The sequence below is a fragment of the Bombus terrestris genome, chromosome 2, assembly GCF_910591885.1.
Source record: "Bombus terrestris chromosome 2, iyBomTerr1.2, whole genome shotgun sequence".
Classification (NCBI taxonomy): Eukaryota; Metazoa; Arthropoda; class Insecta; order Hymenoptera; family Apidae; genus Bombus; species Bombus terrestris.
This window is the reverse complement of record NC_063270.1, coordinates 14313425-14332919: the sequence shown is the minus strand read 5'-3', so window position 1 is coordinate 14332919 and position 19495 is coordinate 14313425. Positions and strand designations below refer to the sequence as shown.

Genomic DNA, 19495 nt, shown 5'->3' with positions numbered 1-19495 from the left:
TCACTATATCAGGATGTATCATTGCGGAAGAAGAATAAATTACAAATCTGGGCGTTACTTGGCGAAGCTTTCATAAAATTTATTACTCGCAAAATGCCACTGCGTTAAACATAATAAAGCACAATTCAGAGAAAAACAACATAGTACGTACAAGGGATAATAGTGGCGGAAACAACCACTTAAGTAATGGATGTATCATTAAAATCACATATAGAGTCAGAACTGTAGGCTTGCATGTTTCAAGGCCGTATCACTTGAGGTTTTATTCGCGAAACGCTGTGTTATAGAACTGATAGGCGTATTTATAGATTTTATAAATAAGGCATCAGTGATTTTGGAAGATATATAATTCGATATAATTAGTTATATCCTTTACTTTCGTGTCTTCCACAAAACAATTCGAGTTCCACAAAAAGGCATTAAGCTATTTATCGGCAGATTAGAAAAGCTATTCAATTGAGAAACATTCTCATATTAAATAGCAGTAATTTTCATTTCACTTTATACAACTATCAGGTTTCTCAGTAACCTCGCGGTATTTAGAGATGACAATGCAGATTTGCAATACTATTTCGTTCCGCGTGCTTGCGCTTACGTGGTATGGTTATCAGTTACCATATGGCTTACATGTACGAAAAATCAACTACATATACATGTATCGTTGCAATGTATTATTCCATTTTTCGATAAACTATAAAACAAATAATTCAGTAATGGATTAACATAAATAATGTATCTCTCACATAAGTTTTTGAGATAGCCGACATTAATCGATAAATTTGATTGCATACATGTATATAACATGCATCGTAACAAGCAAAGTGAAAGAAATGCCTTCGATACAAGAGTTAGCCATTTGTTTAAAGTCTCATTGCTTAGTAATAAGTCGATCATTCTACATTGTGCTTTCGAGACCGTTAGACTTGTGCTGATTCGTAATAGTGTTTTAACAACATTGTTTCGGTGCGTGGTGAAAGATGGCTTTTGCATTTTTCACGCTTCTCGTAGGACTGTTCTTGTTATTCTGCTTTTATTTCTATTTGAAATACAACCATTGGAAGAGAAATGGAATTCCAACTAGCAAAGGATATGTTCCAATCCTGGGCCACTTGTTACCCGTAGCAATGAAAAGAATACATTTTATCGAATTTATCCGAAAAGTATACAACGAGCACAAAGATTACAGCATGGTCGGAATATACAACGGAACAATACCAACACTAATTCTTCGAAAGCCTAATTTAGTAAAAACCGTGCTGCAAAGTTATTTTTCGAGCTTCCACGAAAATGCATTCAAAATCGACCCAAATGTGGAACCTCTTTCAGCTAAAGATCCGTTTCTCTACACTGGAGACGCATGGCAGAACGGAAGAAAACGTCTAACCTACGCGTTTACTAACGTCAGATTGAAGGTTCTTTTGGTAGTTGTCAACGGCGTATGTAAGAAATTCGAAGATTTTTTGAACAGATGACAAAAAACGAAGAACAAGAACGAAGTCGAATTTGGTGCACTTATAGCTATTCTGTGAAGGTTAAATCTATTTTTCTTCCAATTGGAATCATATATTTAACTTCCATAAACAAGTATTAAGCTATTTATCTGAAGATTACTTAAAGCTCGTTTATTTAGGAAATATTCTAATATTAAATATTAGAAAGTAAGTATAGTTCACTCTATGCAATGATTAATTACTTACATTAGCACGCGATATTGACAGAAGATAATACAAACGTTTAGGGTACGAGCATCATTTTGACACGTTTACACCTCCGTTCCTGTCAATGACGCCTATGTGGCATTGAAATGATACGCTTATAACTGTCATGTTATCTACATACATGTACCATCATGTATATATATATTTGCCTTTCTGTGTTTCCTCGCACCTTATCATTAAATAACACAAACATAACAGGAATGTAGGTAAAGGCATGATATATAATATTCTTTTATATTTTTAAGACAAAAATAACCGTATACTTTGATCGTAAACACTCGAACGATAACAAGTGGAGTGGGAGGAAACGATTCAACCATGAGAGCCTGAGCTGGATTCCACTGAGATACGCCGATCATTCCACATTGTGCTTCCGAGACTGTTCGAGTAGTGTAATTCAGAATAGTGCTCTGACAACACTGCGGTAGAAGATGGTGTCTGCATTTTTTACGCTCCTTACAGGGCTGTTTCTACTATTGTGTTCGTATTTGTATTTGAGGTACAACCATTGGAAGAGAAATGGAATTCCTACTGCTAAGGAATATGTTCCAATCCTCGGCCACATGTTACCCGTATTGATGAAAAGAATACACTTTGGCCAATTTATCCGAAAAGTATACGACGAGCACAAAGATTACAGCATGGTCGGAATATACAACGGAACAATACCAACACTAATTCTTCGAGAGCCTAATTTAGTAAAAACCGTGCTGCAAAGTAATTTCTCGAGTTTCCACGAAAATGCATTCAAAATCGACCCAGATGTGGATCCTCTTGCGGCTAAAAATCCGTTTTTTTGCGCTGGAGACGCATGGCTGAACGGAAGAAAACGTCTAACCTACGCGTTTTCTAACGCTAGATTGAAGGTTCTTTTCGTAGCTGTCAACGGGGTCTGTAAGAAATTCGAAGATTTCTTGAACAGACAACTAGAAACGAAGAACAAGTTCGAAGTCGAGTTGAAAGCGTTATTCTTAAGATTCACTGGTGAAGTTGTAGCAAACGCTGGTTTAGGAATCGAAGGTCATTGTTTCGCGGATGAAACAACTCCTAATGCTTTCGATCAGCTTACTGGAAATGCGTTAGTCGCATCACTAACAAGTTTAATCTGGCGATACTTTCCCGCTATTGGCAGTTTGTTGAAGCTCAAATTACTTCCCAAACGATTAGATGAATTCTTTAGAAAGGTTGTTGCAGAAAATTTAGAAATCAGACGAAGCGAGCCGATATACAGAAATGATTTCCTTCAATTAATGATCGATATGGAAAAAATAGGGGAGAAAGTCGACGAAGATGCTATAGCGGCCCATGCACTTTCCTTCTTCCTTGATGGAACCGAGACGTCCAGTCTTACCTTAAATTACATTGGATATGACTTGGCCGTTCATCCAGACGTTCAAGAAAAGCTGAGAAAGGAAGTGATGTCTAAGATCGAAAAACACGGAGGTTTTACGTACGAAGCATTGAAGGAGATGACGTATATGGATCAAGTGATTAGCGAATCTCAAAGATGTCACACGGTTGCAGGTTTCATGCATAAAATATGCACAGAGAAGTTCGAGCTACAAGGCTCAGATGGATTAACCTATCGTGCGAAACCTGGGACGAATATAATTATACCCGCTGAGGGTCTGCATTGTGATCCAAAGTATTGGATCGATCCAGAAGTTTTCGATCCGGAACGATTCAACGAAGAGAGAAGACAAACTATAGAAAAAATGACATTCCTTCCTTTCGGCGATGGTCCAAGAATTTGCGTTGGAATGAGAATGGCTATGCTACAGATGAAGGCGTGTATAGCTAGTCTGCTGCGAAACTACAGATTAGAATTATCACCAAAAACGCAAGTGCCACTGAAAATATCGCCGAAGTATCTTCTGTCGGAAATAGATGGTGGTATTTGGGTATATATCTCTAAGCTATAATGTTTCTAAAAATTCATAATTATGTTTATATAATACAAAATTCTATTATGCGAAGCCAAATTATTATTTTTGCTATGTTGGACATTTTTACATGGAAACGTATCTCTATATACAGAAGTAAAAAAATAATGTAATTGTATATGCTATGTTCTTTGTTCTTTTAAAACATATGACAATAAAAGGAAATTATCGTGATTCTATTATTGTTGTGTACCTTATGATAATTTAAGATTTCGTATTATATATATCTTATTGCGGCGGAATATTTGACATTATTGGATTGGTATAGAAGTTGCGTAGCGCGATATGAGCATGGAAGATGAATAAATAAAATAAGATAAATGATGAGTATGTTGAGTGCCGATCTATATCCCGTTTGTAAGAAAGCTAGTCGTTCGAACTGCCGAACTGATTTCCCCTGATCAGCGTTTCTGGGTAAGTACAATGATTTCGTTAAATATATATTATTTATATAGCTATATTGCATATATATACACATTATGGTATACCGATTCGTCTCTTAATCAGGCATTTTTTAAATCGTTTGTATAACCTAAATCAGATTCAGGTAAACTGTGAAATATAGTAGCATAAATTCCACATTTCAAGTAATGTGATTATTAATGTTCATTTCTTATTTTTTAAGTTTTAGGTAAAAAGATTAAAAGTATGTAGTTTTTGTATCTGAGACATCAGATATACAGAAGAATTATGAAGAGATAAAGAAGAATTACTCTCTAAATTATTCATTTAGAACGCTTCGTTATTTTATTACACTGCCAAATGGTAAATGGCGAAATTACAAATTCATCAATTTTATTTGAGTTAAAACGAAATATGTAAAAAAGAGGTAGGTTGACAAACAAGAATCCGAAAAATCAGGTAATTCGTCTCGTCTGATCTATTGCATTTCGAAACGGAATAGAGTAAGAGTTTCTCGGGAAACAAAACAGTTTTCAGATAATTTCGCTAGCGTGAAAACGAACAGGCATTCGGAGAGTCTAACGGGTATCCTAATCTTTCCCTCTCTCTCACTCTTTCAGACTGTATTGCTGCGGAAGGAAGATAAATTACGAATCTGTATAATACTTACTGTAGCTTTCATAAAGATCATTGCTTCGATATGACGACTGCATTATAAACAGTAGAGGTATAACATAAAATAGCTGCACTCAATGCACAGTTAATCAGATAAGAAATAGCACAACAGAGAAATAACCGTGACGTAAGCGTGGCATGTGACAATCGACTACTAGATAAAGGGTGTATCTTTAGAGTGTAGTATAGTTTTTAGGAATGAGGCTCGCATATTTCAAGGTCGCGCCACTCGAAATTTTATTTGCTACATATTTCTTACACAATTGTTTACTATATTGACAGGTGTTTTGAAGGAAGATTAAGACTTTTTAGCAGGAATATATCTAATTTAACGTGATTAATTTTTCTTGTTACGTACTACAACTAGGTATTCCCAGTGGGGTCAGTGAAGTGTAGAGAAATCATATGCTTAATTTCTATAAGAAAATACTGACCTTTCTTAACTATAAATTACATAAAAAGACTATTAATCTAGAAAATATATTGATATCAAACAATAGTAATTAGTAAACAGTAGTAATTAGTTATATATATAATATGTATATGTACTATATTGTTTTCCTCAAAGTGTTATCACCATAAAACACAACAATTGTGAAATAGATAGGAGTATGCAATATGTCCTCTTTCTACATTTTTCAGATAAACGACTGTGGCCGAAAAATTTGATTTCATAATATAATACGTACTGAGGCAACTAGAGTGGGAGAATCATTTTGGGCATTAAAGCTTAAATCGAATTGAACTGAAACACGACGATCATTCTACATTGTGCTTTTGAAACTGTTGGAGTAGTTGTGATTTCGAATAATAATTTAACGATATTATCTCTGTGAGTAACTTATGGCTTCTGCATTTGTCACGCTCCTTATAGGAGCGTTCTTACTATTCTGTTTTTATTTGTATTTGGTATACAATCATTGGAAAAGAAATGGAATTCCAACTGCCAAAGGATGTATTCCAATCGTGGGCCACTTATTACCCGTAGTAATAAGAAGAATGAATCTTGCCGGACTTATTCGTCAAATATACGAAGATTACAAAGATTACAGTATGGTTGGAGTGTACAAAGGAATAGTACCGGCACTAGTCGTTCGGGACCCTGAATTAGTGAAAATCGTGCTGCAAAATAATTTCTCCAGCTTCCACGAAAATGGATTTCATGTCGATCCAGACGCGGATCCTCTTTTATATACAAATCCGTTCTTCTGTTCCGGAGATATATGGTCAACTGGAAGAAAACGTATAACCTATGCGTTTTCTAACGTGAGATTGAAGATCCTGTTTGCAGCTATTAGCGGAGTGTGTCAGAAATTCGAAAATTTCTTGAACAGGCGACTAGAAAGAAACAACAAGTACGAAATCGAATTAAAAACATTATTTTTAAAATTCACTGGTGAAATTGTGGCGAACGCCGGCCTAGGAATCGAGGGTCACTGTTTCGAAGATGAACCACGTTCTAATGCATTCGATAAACTTTCTGGAGAAGCATTCGCCGAATCATTATTATCTATAATCAGATTCCACTTTCCTTCCGTCAATCGTTTTTTGAAAATCAAATTCCTGCCTAAACACGTGGATCAATTTTTCAGAAAGGTCGTCGCTGAAAATTTGGAAGTTAGAAGAAGTGAATCGACACCTAGGAAAGATTTCCTTCAATTAATGATCGACATGGAGAAAGCAGGAGAGCACATCGCCGAAGAGATTGTAGCAGCCCATGCAGTTTCCTTCTACCTTGATGGTATCGAAACATCCAGCGTCACCATGAATTACGTTGGATATGACTTGGCTGCTCGTCCAGAGATTCAAGAAAAGGTGAGAAACGAAGTGATATCTACGATCGAGAAGCACGGCGGTTTGACGTACGAGGCGTTGAAGGAGATGACGTACATGAGTCAAGTAATTAGCGAATCTCAAAGATGTCACGCAGCTCTAGGTTTCATGCATAAAGTGTGCACGGAAGAATTCGAGCTTCAAGGATCCGATGGATTGACCTATCGCGCGAAACCTGGCACTGACATATTCCTATCCGTTCACGGTCTGCACAACGATCCCAATTATTGGGTTGATCCAGAAGTTTTCGATCCGGAACGATTCAGCGATGAGAGAAGGCAAACTATAGAAAAAATGGTATATCTTCCTTTCGGTGAGGGACCAAGAATTTGCGTTGGAATGAGAATGGGTTTGCTACAGGTGAAGGCTTGTTTCGCTACTTTATTGAGAAACTACAAATTGGAATTGTCACCAAAAATGCAACTTCCATTGAAAATGTCGCCGCATTATTTCCTAACGCACCCACGTGGTGGTGCTTGGGTATATATCTCTAAGCTTTAAAGTTATCGAAAAGTTTTTATACATTTTCATATGTTTATATTTAGATGTACAATACTACGAAGTTTCTGTTGGCTAAGAATTGTTACGTTTGCTAAAAGAATAAAGAAAAGATAATTATAGGCGTAATATATTTATCACTACACTGTTGCTTCTTTTAATCGGTAAAAATAAAGTTATCATGACAGTGACCTTTATTACTTGATAATAAATTGTGATTTGACATTCTATATATATATATATATATATATTTATATATATACCTTAGTAATAGAAGGGAATTTAACATCACGAAATTGATACGGAAGTTATGTAAGCTTTGAGCATGATGCAAGCGTGAAAGACGAATGAATAAAATAAAATAAAAAGTTAGACGTATAGCATTTATGGGAGTGCGTATACGGGTCTATATTCCGTGTCTCAAAACGAAGGGACTCGAGCGAGTTTTCTGAGTGGTTTCCCGTGTTCACCCTGACTATATATACATAACTGCGTCAAATATACGTATGTGTGTGGCGTACATATTCTATATTTTATATATACACAGTACATATATCGTATTATCTGCTACGTAATATATGTATATAGAAAGATGCGACAAATTGGTGTGCACTTTCGAAAATAAATAATCCTTTGTTATAACGTATCATATAGACTGATCCACGGTAATACGACTAAAAAAAGAGTGATTTTTCGTAACAAAATAGATAAAACAAAATATAGTAACACTATTGACGTAATTCTTTAAGATTGTTTTTCGTTTTTTGCAAATGACATAAAAAAAAAAGAGTGGAACTGTGGATATCGAACTGATAATTGTAGAGATGATGAAAATTCTGAGAAAAAAGAAAAACATAACCTGATGACACAATTGTGATATATTGAGGCGGTACAAGTGTTATCAATAGATTACAAATGTTTATGCAATAATTCAGATCACTTTTAGTAAAAGTGAACTACAGGCGAAATAGAGATTAATTTCTAATCTAATCTTTTAGCTTCCAACTTTGAAGTTTTTCATCCTCTATATATCATAACGAGTATATATTTCGGCATATTATTTGCATCAAAATTATATGAAACAATTTTAATAAATATCCAGATTCTTGTTTATAAATTTACAAGTAAATCGAATAATGATCGATTTTTGAGTTTTCTCAATGATAGATTGTATCTTTGAGCAACTCCTTTTGACGCTTTCAAGGCGAAGCACAATACACTCGCGTTCCCGGTTAGTACCTCCGTTCTTTTTCTCTTTCCTTTCTGCCAGTTCCTTGTCCTTTTTCTATCTTATCCCTGTTCACGACCGATCGATTTGTACGTTCGCCTGCCGGAAAACAAGAAAGTGGAAAGAACACGTGCGCACACGGAAAGCGAAAATGTGTGGCGTCATTCTATGAATAGAAGAAGAAGAGAACGAGGCAGGGCATAGAACGATGAAGAAGAAAGAGTGGTTCGAGGGATGAGAAAAGAGTCCTTCACGTCGTAGTGCATCTTTCTCTGATTTCCCGTGGGAGAAGTCGTCTCGGTAGCTTTCTGCTACGTATCGAAGGTAGAGCAGTATGAAGGATAGAGAAAGGTAGATAGATACAGAGTCGCAACGCGTGTTCTCGCATGGCATGATTTATTTTATTGCTTTTCGAGAAGCTAGCATAATTCCACCCCCGTTCCCTACTAGCAGTTACTTACCCCCTTCTATCTACGTACAGAAGACGAACAGAATCGGAGGATCGAGGACCCCAGGAAGGGATCAACAGGTACAGGACACTATCCCTCGACTAGAAATCGCAGCCGCTATCCTTTAATGTACAGAGATATCGCAACAGATATTAGGAATACGAATTTATATGAATTCGTTTGTCACTGTATATTATCGGAGGGAAACACAAGGACAGTATTGAAAATTTTGGTTTGTTAAGCTGATGATACAGATCACGCAGAGACAGAGACAACTCGAAATAGGAGAGACCAGGTAGAAGTTGGATTTAATTTAATTAAAACGGACAGTGGTAACAGTGATGCGGTAAATTGAAAATTACGGAGCGAACTAATCCTCTTAAATGGAATATTACTAGCGGCATGGTACAGAGAACTCGACAAATTCGATTGTTTTTGACTAAAGCTATGGCAATAAATCAATCCCCTTCAGTGGACGTTCAATACTTGCTAGCATTGATGTCTAAATCCTACTATTCACCTTCTCTTATGCAATCTCACAATGTCCATTCTCTTGCTTTAATTTATCGTCGTTTCATGTATACTAACTCACCATGTATTCACTCACAAATTTGACAGGTTAATTATTTGCAATCTTTGATAAAAGTATTCCGACAACGAAAAGTTGGTGAAAAATATAAAGGACGATTGATATTCTCTCAAGAAATGTTTTCATAAGGACTGAAATATAGCGTACGCTTACCAATTGCAGCCCAAGTATGAAAGATAAATTTTTTAAACGACCATGAAACGATTTCCCTCGACTGCTTTCGTTCTTGTTCTCAGCGTTGTGTTTCTTTCTTTACTCTTGTTCAGCGATATTAGCATCCCGGTTGGAAGGATACCGGAAGAACGTCAACCCAGAACGTAATATACTTGCTCGCCGCCTTTTCCGAATGCACATCGCCGAGGGTAAAGGGGGGAGAGGGTAACGAAATGGAGAAAGGGGATAGAGACAGGGTCGTACCAGGAAATTTCACGGAGTGGCGCAATAACGTTTCTTATGCCACGTTTCCGGAGTGGCGTGCTGTTGGGGGTTGGGGTAGCTTGCAAATACTCACCGCGCGAGAGAGGAAGAATGAGAGTGCAATAGAGAGGGTGAAAATAGTAGGGAAAAGGGTGGAGATGCAGTCACTCTCTGGCATGCAATTAGGAGCTAGGCATCGCCCTGGAAAGGGTCCCTCTTGTTCAGTGTTCCTGCTGGAATTCTTCTCTTTTCCTCCCTCCCTTCGTCCTGTATCTCTTTGTCCTTCTTTATCCTTCCTCCTTCTACCATTCGTTCGATTATATATACGTACACAGATTTTCTCCCTCTCACGCTTTCCTATAATCCACGTCAGCGCCTCTCGACACACAAATACGCACCACCACAGCGCGCGAGTAACTACTATAGAAAATATTAGGGAGCCATAGCTCGAAAATTGGCCCATCCTTTTCGTGGAAATCGGAAAACTGTGATTCCGAATAGAAACAAAGAGCGGAGGTCATTAAATACGTATTATGCTGACTCGCTAAAGGATTTATCAGAGGGATGAAAGCTTTCTGGCGCGAGGACTACCAAAGCTTTCACCTGTAATGCGACTATCGGCATTGCGTGTAATGCGAACTGTGCAGCAACGAGAAATTTCATTTTCATCTCTAACGCCATTTATAACCGGGGGATTTTTTTGAGATTGCGTCACCGCGAGTGAAACAGGGACGTATCAAACGGTAGTGGGCAGCGTAGTAGAGTGGGCCAACAAAAACTAAAGAGAGGAAGAGAGTTTGAAACATTGCTGCTGCGAATCAGCGAACAGGGTGAAGTTAGATAGTGCCATTCAGTGCTACCAACACAACGGTTGATTCCCGCGGGAACGGACGGTAAACACTAACGCCAATCCTGTTCCTCCCTTCTATTCCCGCTCTGTCTATCCATTTTTCGATTTTTGTTCGCTTCTCTGGTTCTGGCAGCCTCCCACCTCGCGACGACGCGTAATAACGATAATAAATCGTGTCTGAGTGATTTAGGAGTTCATTTAGCCGGTGAAACTTTCGCGAGTGCTCAGGGATCCCTGGCAGATTATAGAGAATAAGTCATTTTGGTTCTTGTCAATTCAGGAATTAGTGTCTTCAACATCCGCAGTGTGATAACGCGACGGTTTCTTGGAAATTGTTCCGCCGTTCGCACAACGGAATTTTCTTATCTGGCTACAACGTTAAATATGCGCAATCTACCTACAGGGGCGCGCCATTGGAAAAACAGTATACACGCGTGTAGTCTGTTTTTTCGTTTCACGAGCAAGTAGCTTTCAATGGAGAAGTGGATCGTTTTATTCGATTTACACGGTTTACACGCGGGCCCACGATGAAACTCGTAATAACTAGAAAGTCTATGTAGCAAATGTTATCAGTTTGAAAAGTATCGATCACTTGACCGACCGCTGAAGCAAAAATAAAACGGACCTTCCGAACAATAACAAGATGAAACGGGGAACTGTTTGAACATCGATAAAATCCTATCACCACCGAGAGGGCCACTAACAAGAGGAGCTTGTTGATATAAGAGGTGAAGATCTATTACCGGAAATTAGCAAAGCACGTATAGGTATAGTCGGTATATGGCAAGAAATGAACAGAGAAGCTGCTTCGAAACGAGTTCGTATTTCTCGTCCTCCCTTAGGTCATTCGATTCGAGTAAGCGCGAAAACAATAGCTTTAATCTCTAGCCAGTCACGATGCGCTGGTATTCCCTAGCCGATAAAGCATCGTCGTCCACACCAGCTTTTGGAGAAAGAGAAAGAGAGAGGCGCCACAGAACTGAATTCAACGTTTCACGATTTAAGTAACTTTAATCAATCAGATTATCTAGATATTTTTTAATTCGATTCGAGACTAGATTCTATTTTATCCGAAACTTAACATACACCGTTTATTTTCCTCCTCTTTTTTATCGTGTTCCTGGTCTGGCTACTAAATGAATCGATCGATCTTCCTCCTAAGTTGCGAAGAAAGACAGGTCGATAGGGCAATTTCGTTGCGCCTGATTTTGTGTTCCGCACGTTTCCTGCGTGTACGAATGGATGGAAACGTGCGTTAGCCCCGGGTGGAGAAAGAAGAAGGAAAAGGCGAAGGCACGTCTGCTGGTATCTTTACGACCTCCCAAGGACATAAAATGGTGTTATCCCTCTGTAGCTGGTTCTCTAGTAAAGGCGGTGCGCGCACACCCTCGCACGTGACACCACGATCACCTATGAGGCAAACACATGTAACCACGCCACATTGAAGCAACACGACCCTTTCTGCCAGTTAGTCTCACCGAGATACTAGGATAGCGATAGGACATCAGCCTGTAAGCATCACCCTTGAACCGTTGGACAGTACAAACCTCAATATTGTCGGAAGAAAGGAGGATAAGCCAGTTCTACCACAACGAAGCCTTTCCTGAATAAAAGTGACGAAATTGTCGAAGGCACGGAAACACCCTTTATTTTGGAAATTATTTACGGCGACGTAAAAGCAAATTCGTACGTCCATTTTCTTTTCGCGTTGTGTGTGACGATCTAAATACTTGCTCGAGGATAACGTGCAAGGAATTGTTTGTAATCCCACACCGTTGCTGAGTGTGAATATGCATATGCAAATCTACATACGGCCGGGCCTGTCCATTCAACAGCGTAACAGGTGTATTCCTTCTCCTCTGTGAGAGATACGATCTTCCTTTCCGGTCAATCTAACTTAGATATTAACATGGATATACGGTGCTCAAATATTATCATATAATCTGCTACAGAAGCACAAAAGCCGAATTATGTTGCGTTATGCACGGGCAGTCATCAAGAAGATTATTTTTTAGTTTAAAACTTTTATATGTCCGCGGCATCGAATACAACAGTCGAATGTATTTTATACGTCTGACAGCTGTCGGTGGCAACACTTCTATCATCCAGTTTGTATTACGCTCGACTATAAAGTTAAGGGAGAAATCGATTTTCACTTTGCCATTACTTGGAAACAAGTCGTAAAATACAATCCGTAAGAAGCAATGTTTCTGAATTTTTCAAAATAACTCGGGGTTCTCGCTGTGCAAAATGTCCCTATGAACGCCAACTATTCTGTTCGTTTTGTCATGCCTCTTATCGCCCACGTACACTTTCTATCTATCCTTTCTCTCGCTTTATTTCCAGACGGTTTTCCTATTTTCTCGCGACCTCTCTCATTCTTGACATGCGAAGAGAAAAGATGCAAAAATCGCCCGTTATAGGCATTCCACGTCTCCCGGGTGAGATAAGATCCGTGAAAAAAGGAGGCGGCGAGAAGGAAAGAAAGAAAAAAAGAAGTCGCGAGACATTACTGCGAGTCTCGCGATGAAAATTGAATTTCCAGGTCGAAAGTTCTCGGGAGACTCCCTCAGTTACGTCGCTACGTTGTAACACAACGTGAAGAGCTTCCTGTAAACCATAGCAAGGAGACAAAGTCTGGACGAGTTGATGGGGCAAGTTGCGAGACAAGTCGCGAAATTAGTATCTCCAATCTAGATGAAAATCAATTCGTGCTCGCAATACGAATAACTTTATTACGTTTTCCATGCAGATAATAGGACCAAGATTAATTCTTCTTTCACGCAATTTTTTAGCCACCGTAATATACTTTTAGATTTTTGTATTATTCGAGCGAATTTCTCGGACCCGCAGCTTCGTACTGTTACTTTGAATCATCTTTTCACTATAATTTTACTTATGTGAATCGCTCGTAACGCACAGCTCGTAAACTCTTGCCGTGACGTAAGTGCATTCAACAGCTAAATTACATGCTACTATAGCAGAATACGTAATTACAACAGCGTTAAAATAAATATTTCACCCGTGTCTCGTTTTATACCCCCGCGTGTTAAGGTGTGACGTGCGAAATTTATTCGTTGACACCCGACTTTAATGGTAAATAAACGAATTCATTTCCCTCTCCATTCTAATCCTGCTAGAAGCTTTTAAACCGTCTCGCGATCGACTTTACAACTCGGATCGTTGTATCTCGTGAGCTGCAGCTTTCGTAAATCATCATCTTGGTGTCATTATTGAATTTAACAGGAGCGTGATAAGTTCATAAATCCAGTATCACGAAGCAGTTACCACCTAAACGGTTCTCAGAATAGCCAACGTATCAGAATTAAGTGTAAACCTATAGATTCGAGGATGCCTTTCGGAATCCTTATAGGATCATTATAGAAGGAAACGATACGAAGCGACGCTCAGGCCGAGTGGCATTTCGGTCAATAACAGTTAGTACTGCACGTGAAAGCAACACGCAAATATTGATTACGGATAGTCCTTGGCTAAAGCGTTGTGAATATGCTCGAATATGCATTACTAGCATTAACACAAAACTTGTAATATCGACGTTGTAACCTGTGTTATGAATATGTAACAAAACATAATACAAGAATGTATTGTACAAGATGAACGATACAGAGGAAACACAGCTGTATGGTAAAGGCATTGAAAATACGCTAAATGTCATCCCGACGTTACCGCGAAATGTTCAACTTTGGAATATATTACAGAGCAAGCATTTCTTATGTAAGCATAAAATTTTTCTCTCCTCCTAACTGCTCTTCTCGAACATCCAGACACGCCCTTCATCGACCGTTCCTTCCGTGAATTAAGCTCGGGATAAGGTGGTATCTGAAGGCAGTCAGGGTGAGAAAGTCAAGGGCAAGGGCGTGCAGATAAAATGAAATACAAGAAAAAGAGATCGTACAACGGGGGAGGAATTCAAATATTTACATTCTGTTATGCGTTGAATGAAGAAAAAATCAAAATATCCCATTTAATACGATTTTTGCATCAGAATCAATTTACGTCTCTTCGAGTCCTTAACAGCTTCTTCAAATAATTCCAGAAAATCTTCAAAATTATCTCCTGAAAATAATTTCTCGTTTCCTATGTCTTCCCGGATTTAATCTGACATTAAATTTCGGATAAAGCGATGTCTGAGAATTATTGACAATGTTTAACTGCGCGCAAAAGGGCGCAATGTAAAATCGATCAGACAGTGTTAGCGTTTTACCGGCTATTTTATCCATTTTTACCTCTTCTAACGATTCGCTAAAGAAATAAACCTTTAAATTTTACGAATTCCAAGAAGTTGAGTTTTGTAAAGGTCATCGTAAAATCCTTGGCCATACCGTGTTTGCGTTATATAATCGGTTTTATAACCATAGTTAGCTATCAGCGAAGAAAACAACGTGTAAGATATTCACGTGAGTTTGTTATTGATTAATATGATAACATTGCTAAAATTATTTTCTCAAGGATGCTTCATCCTACAGTCGGTAATAAAAAGTTCGTATTTTTAGAATTAACATTTAAGTAACTCGATTTTTCCGAATATTAAATGCCTGAGGTTATAAGTAGTATCTACATAAAATGTACAACAATATGATCAACAAATACAATATTTTACGTAATGAAGCATATCCGATGAGCAGTTATTTTATCGCAATGAATATCTGGAGAAATGTTTTATACAAATATCTTTGATATAGACACTGTCTATAAAATGAAACTGTGTCGAGTTTGACTTAATTCATGAATAAGTCATAATGTTGGAAATGTAACCGATATATTCAATAACCTACTACAACGAAATAGGACTACATAGTTAAAGAAGACAAGCAAAAAGGAAAGTTTGATGATATTTTAAAATAGCTAAACTCGATAAAGAACGAAAAACAAAGTTTCGGGAAAATGTAATAAAGATAAAGATAAGCATGAAACGGGTGAACTTTATAGTTCCCTTTTAATTAGAACACAGTACACATACATACAGTACAAAGAGTTTTCTTTCCGTGACTCGCATGCTAAGCTTGAAAATTTCCCGATGGATTTAGTAGTCACGAACGTGACATCACGCGTGATCGAAGAACAAAGAGATAAAGAAACGGAAAAGAAAACGAATCGATCGGTATAATTTAATGAACCTCAAGATTTTTGTTTTCCTTAATAACATTTCCAAAAATCGAATATTAGCGGACGAATGTATTCTGCTCGTTTTTCCCTGTCGGTTCATATCCTAATTGAATTATAGAAGACCCATTTATCGGCTGATCCGTAGTTTCGTGACAAAAAAAAAAAAAAAGGAAAAAAGGAAGAAAAAGGATAAGAGCAAAAGAAACGGATGAAAAGAAAAATTCCATCTGTCGAACTTATAAACGATCGTTCCTCGTACCGATTTCATTTCACGAGCCGTCGCACACCTAGACGGTTCTTTCCTCCCCTGCTCATAATTGTCATAACTTCCTGCATTTTCTCGCCCTTTTATATCACACTGCTCGTTAGTCTTTCTTTTTTTCTCCTTTTCGCTTCGTTGTCCTTCCTCCGACCACCACAAAGAAAGACGTTAGAGATAAATTACCGAACAGCGTCAAAAATTGATAAAATATTCCCGAAGCGGCAATATTAGCAAAGACGAGCGCGGCAATAACTCTCGGTCGGGAGTGATCTAAAATTTAAGCGTCATTCCCAATGAATTACCGCACGATAAATGGCACACGTTCTTATATTTCATGTTCCTTATGAATTCGTGAACGTAACTGTTCAAAAATTCACCCTTCGCTAATTTCCTATTGCTCGATCCGTAAAAGGTAATCGGATAAGATTTTCAAAGAATATGAAAGTTAAACGGAGAGGAATTTCGTAAACCGGCCACCGGTCATTGGTGCGCCGAGGGATGAAGTAACGAATTTTAGGAAACATTAGGGTCTAGCTCCCTTCAGACCATAGCAAAGGGTCTCCTCTAAAGAACAAGGGGATGATGCCGGGTTAAGGTCAGACCAAGCAGCCGATTCAGGATCGTCTTGTTGTAACCGATCGTAAAGGGGATCGCAAAGATGTCGCCGAAGAAGAAACCAAGGGAAACAGCAGTAGAAGGAGAAAGAGGAGAGAGTAGAGTATTGACGTTGTGCCGCTTTTAAATATTGCATCCAAGTCACGTTCAGGACCGTATCCTCTCCTCCTTCAACCCTCAACTCCGATGCCCCCTCCCGCCTACACAACCTCGAGTCACCCCCTTCCCCTTTTTCCAACCCCACCAGCCGAGCGGCTGGGCTGAACGTCGCATAACTACCGCAAGGTTTCCAGGGAGACAAAGGAAAAGCCTAGAGGAAAGAAGATGGAATGCAGAAAGGCGAAGGACGAGAGTGAGAACGGGGAAGAATCGGTGGAGAAGAGCAAGGGAAGAAACAACATCCGTGACCAGTCTTTCCGTCCCCGGTGCCACGATAAAGTAGAGAGAAAAACGAGAAAAAACAAGAACGAAGGGAGAGCAAGGAAAGAGCAAAAAAATAATACACGGAGAGAGGTAGCGTGGTTCTGCCGTTTGTACAAGAGACACGTTCGACGCTTCGAGAGAATGGAAACGAGAGAATAAAAAGAAGAGGTCTTCTGATGGGAGACGAAACTATGGTTATATTCCCTTTGTCGCTTTTCCCTTTTTCAACACCCCGATCTTGTCATTAGAATTATATGTTTAATAAATATATTTTCTAAACGATCCGGATTAGATTCTGATGTTCTGGGATAGATGGTTAGATGTTTCGTAGGAAATGCCGGAGTACTATAAATAATATACAGTGAACGCATATACACGAGAAATAATGCAAATAAAGTATTACCAATATTGTTCACGAACCGTAAAATCTACATTATATCATAGAAGAATTTCAACAGCGAAGAGCGTATGAGGAAATTTAACAGTCAAGTTGGTCGACCTTTAGCTATGTCTTTAAATATTATTCAAAAGGATCGATCGTAGCTCGATCGTCATTACGTACAATCTTCGTAAAAAATAAGAGTTGACCGTAGAAAAAAAAATCACAAACACCTGATTGTATTGATCAATCAGAATAAAAATACATAAAATATTGAATTTCTTGGTGGAGACATTTAATTCAGGATTATTACGCTAAGTGTGTTCTAAAAACTGTAGACAGTTGATGTTATCGACTGTCCAAGCAAATTAACCGTGTCAAGGGCATACACAGAAAATTACACTATTGCCCTCTATAGAAAAATATATTGCTCTTCTAAAGTGCAACTGGCTTCTTACCTTCGCCGCGTATATGTATTAATATAAAAATAACAAATTACCTGCGGGCATGTTAAACTTGTGTCCTATTTATCCCATACCCCGAATATCCCAACGCTTCGCAATTCGTAAATATTACAAGCAAAATGTTGCAAAACAGCAGGTGAGGTGATATTGTCAGTCGCGTCGTTCGAATAAAATTTGAAGGCCGATTTATGCGACATTAAACGTCGATGTCCTTACAACGTAATAACGAACAAAACGTCATTTCACGATAAATGTCGATCACGTAACGCAATTATTAATATGTAATTTATAACATTACTCGATTCATAATTTTTCGCTTCGAAAGTTTCGCGCGAAATACGCAGCATGCGAATGGACCTATAGAACGAGTTGATTCAAAGAGATGCACGTTCAAATGTTTGTGAGCGCGAACGAGTGACAGCGATTGAAATTGATCGTGAAAGACGCGACTGACCTCGAAAAGACTCGTACTAAAGGAAAGAAAGAACACTTACCGTATAAATCTGTTGCATTTTAAGACGAAAATCCGCGTCGGCGGACTCTTTCTTCTTTTCCTTGCTCACAAATCGAACGATTCACCTCGAACTGACGATCACAAACTAAGAACGTATGTAAGAAAGAAGAGCAAAAAAGATAACGCACGACACTATGTTATACGTATGAACAAAGGGAGCAACACACCAGCGCAAAGACAAGGTTAGAAACGCCAAAAAGTCCGAGTAGTGGCGAGCACAGAGTATCACGTCTAGTTCGCCTCGAGGGCGTCGCGGCGCTGCCGAGCGACGATGCGACCGCGTTCCTACGATCCCCCTACGAATGTGTCCCCCGTTTCGTACCTTTCTCCCGCGCAAACGCTATTGGCCACCCCTCCAATCCCCACCAACAGCCACCATCCAGGAATATTGGTTTTCATCCGTATTGTTCGCTAATTTCTACGATTACCCTCGTAACAACTATCGAAACGATTTTCCGAAATTTCCACCACCGTTTTCCATATATGTGACGTACAGGTTCCTCGTGGAAACAAGCACTAATTATATATTCACTGAAGTCGACTCCCGATTGGATGCAAGTTCAAACAACATAGTTCGCAAGTCATACGCAATATTGCTAATTACTTTGATTTTAATAAGTATCACTTTCATAGAGAATATTATACTTATTAAAATACATAATTTAATTAAGATATGATTATATTGATCGCATTTGTGTTTTATTGGTAATGTTTGAGAAATTTGGAATATTGTATGTATTTAGTAGTTCAAATATTAAAGTGTCAGTGATCGTAATATGGCGGTTACGCGGTATGCGATAGATCGATACGTCATGCATTTTTGTTTTATTGGTTGCATAAACGGTGGTAAATGTGTAAATAGATTTTTGTACCGACAAAATTGTTAACGTGGCAGATTTTTGGACGATAACAACGGTTGATGCACATACATATATAATCCGGTACTGTTGTGTAAACTTCGAACAAGATATCAGAATGTTTAATACGGTTTTATAACGCGAGATTTAATGCAACTGGGATCGAAATATTCATTTGGAACATCAAACAAGTCGCAATTCTTTTTAAGAACTGGGTTCGTTTTGCTTCCCGAGAAAAAACAATCGAAGACA

General features: G+C 38.4%; 2 protein-coding genes across 7 annotated transcripts in view; one reads left to right on the top strand and one right to left on the bottom strand.

Annotated features, from left to right (window-relative positions):
* The window catches only part of LOC100649250 (protein Fe65 homolog), a 150081-nt gene extending 131403 nt beyond the window's left edge, over positions 1-18678 (bottom strand). For 4 of the 6 annotated variants that reach the window (XM_048414415.1, XM_048414414.1, XM_048414410.1 and 1 more), the window contains exon 1: positions 18367-18678. The gene's annotated coding sequence lies outside the window, so the exon portion shown is untranslated. The remainder of the gene's footprint in view (positions 1-18366) is intronic. The other 2 variants (XM_048414413.1, XM_048414416.1) reach the window with 1 other exon arrangement.
* Positions 1574-7715, top strand: LOC100649441. Its single transcript, XM_048411226.1, has 2 exons — positions 1574-3637; positions 5579-7715. The coding sequence occupies exons 1-2, from the start codon at positions 2150-2152 to the stop codon at positions 7070-7072; spliced, it is 2982 nt and encodes a 993-aa protein (XP_048267183.1). The 5' UTR covers positions 1574-2149; the 3' UTR covers positions 7073-7715.
* Positions 18679-19495: the final 817 nt, after the last annotated feature.

Excerpts from the sequence above, each read along its gene's own strand:
- LOC100649441 (XM_048411226.1), top strand. The coding sequence starts at position 2,150 with ATGGTGTCTGCATTTTTTACGCTCCTTACAGGGCTGTTTCTACTATTG. Across the intron at positions 3,638-5,578 it reads GGGTATATATCTCTAAGCTA|CTTATGGCTTCTGCATTTGT; the intron begins TAATGTTTCTAA and ends CTCTGTGAGTAA.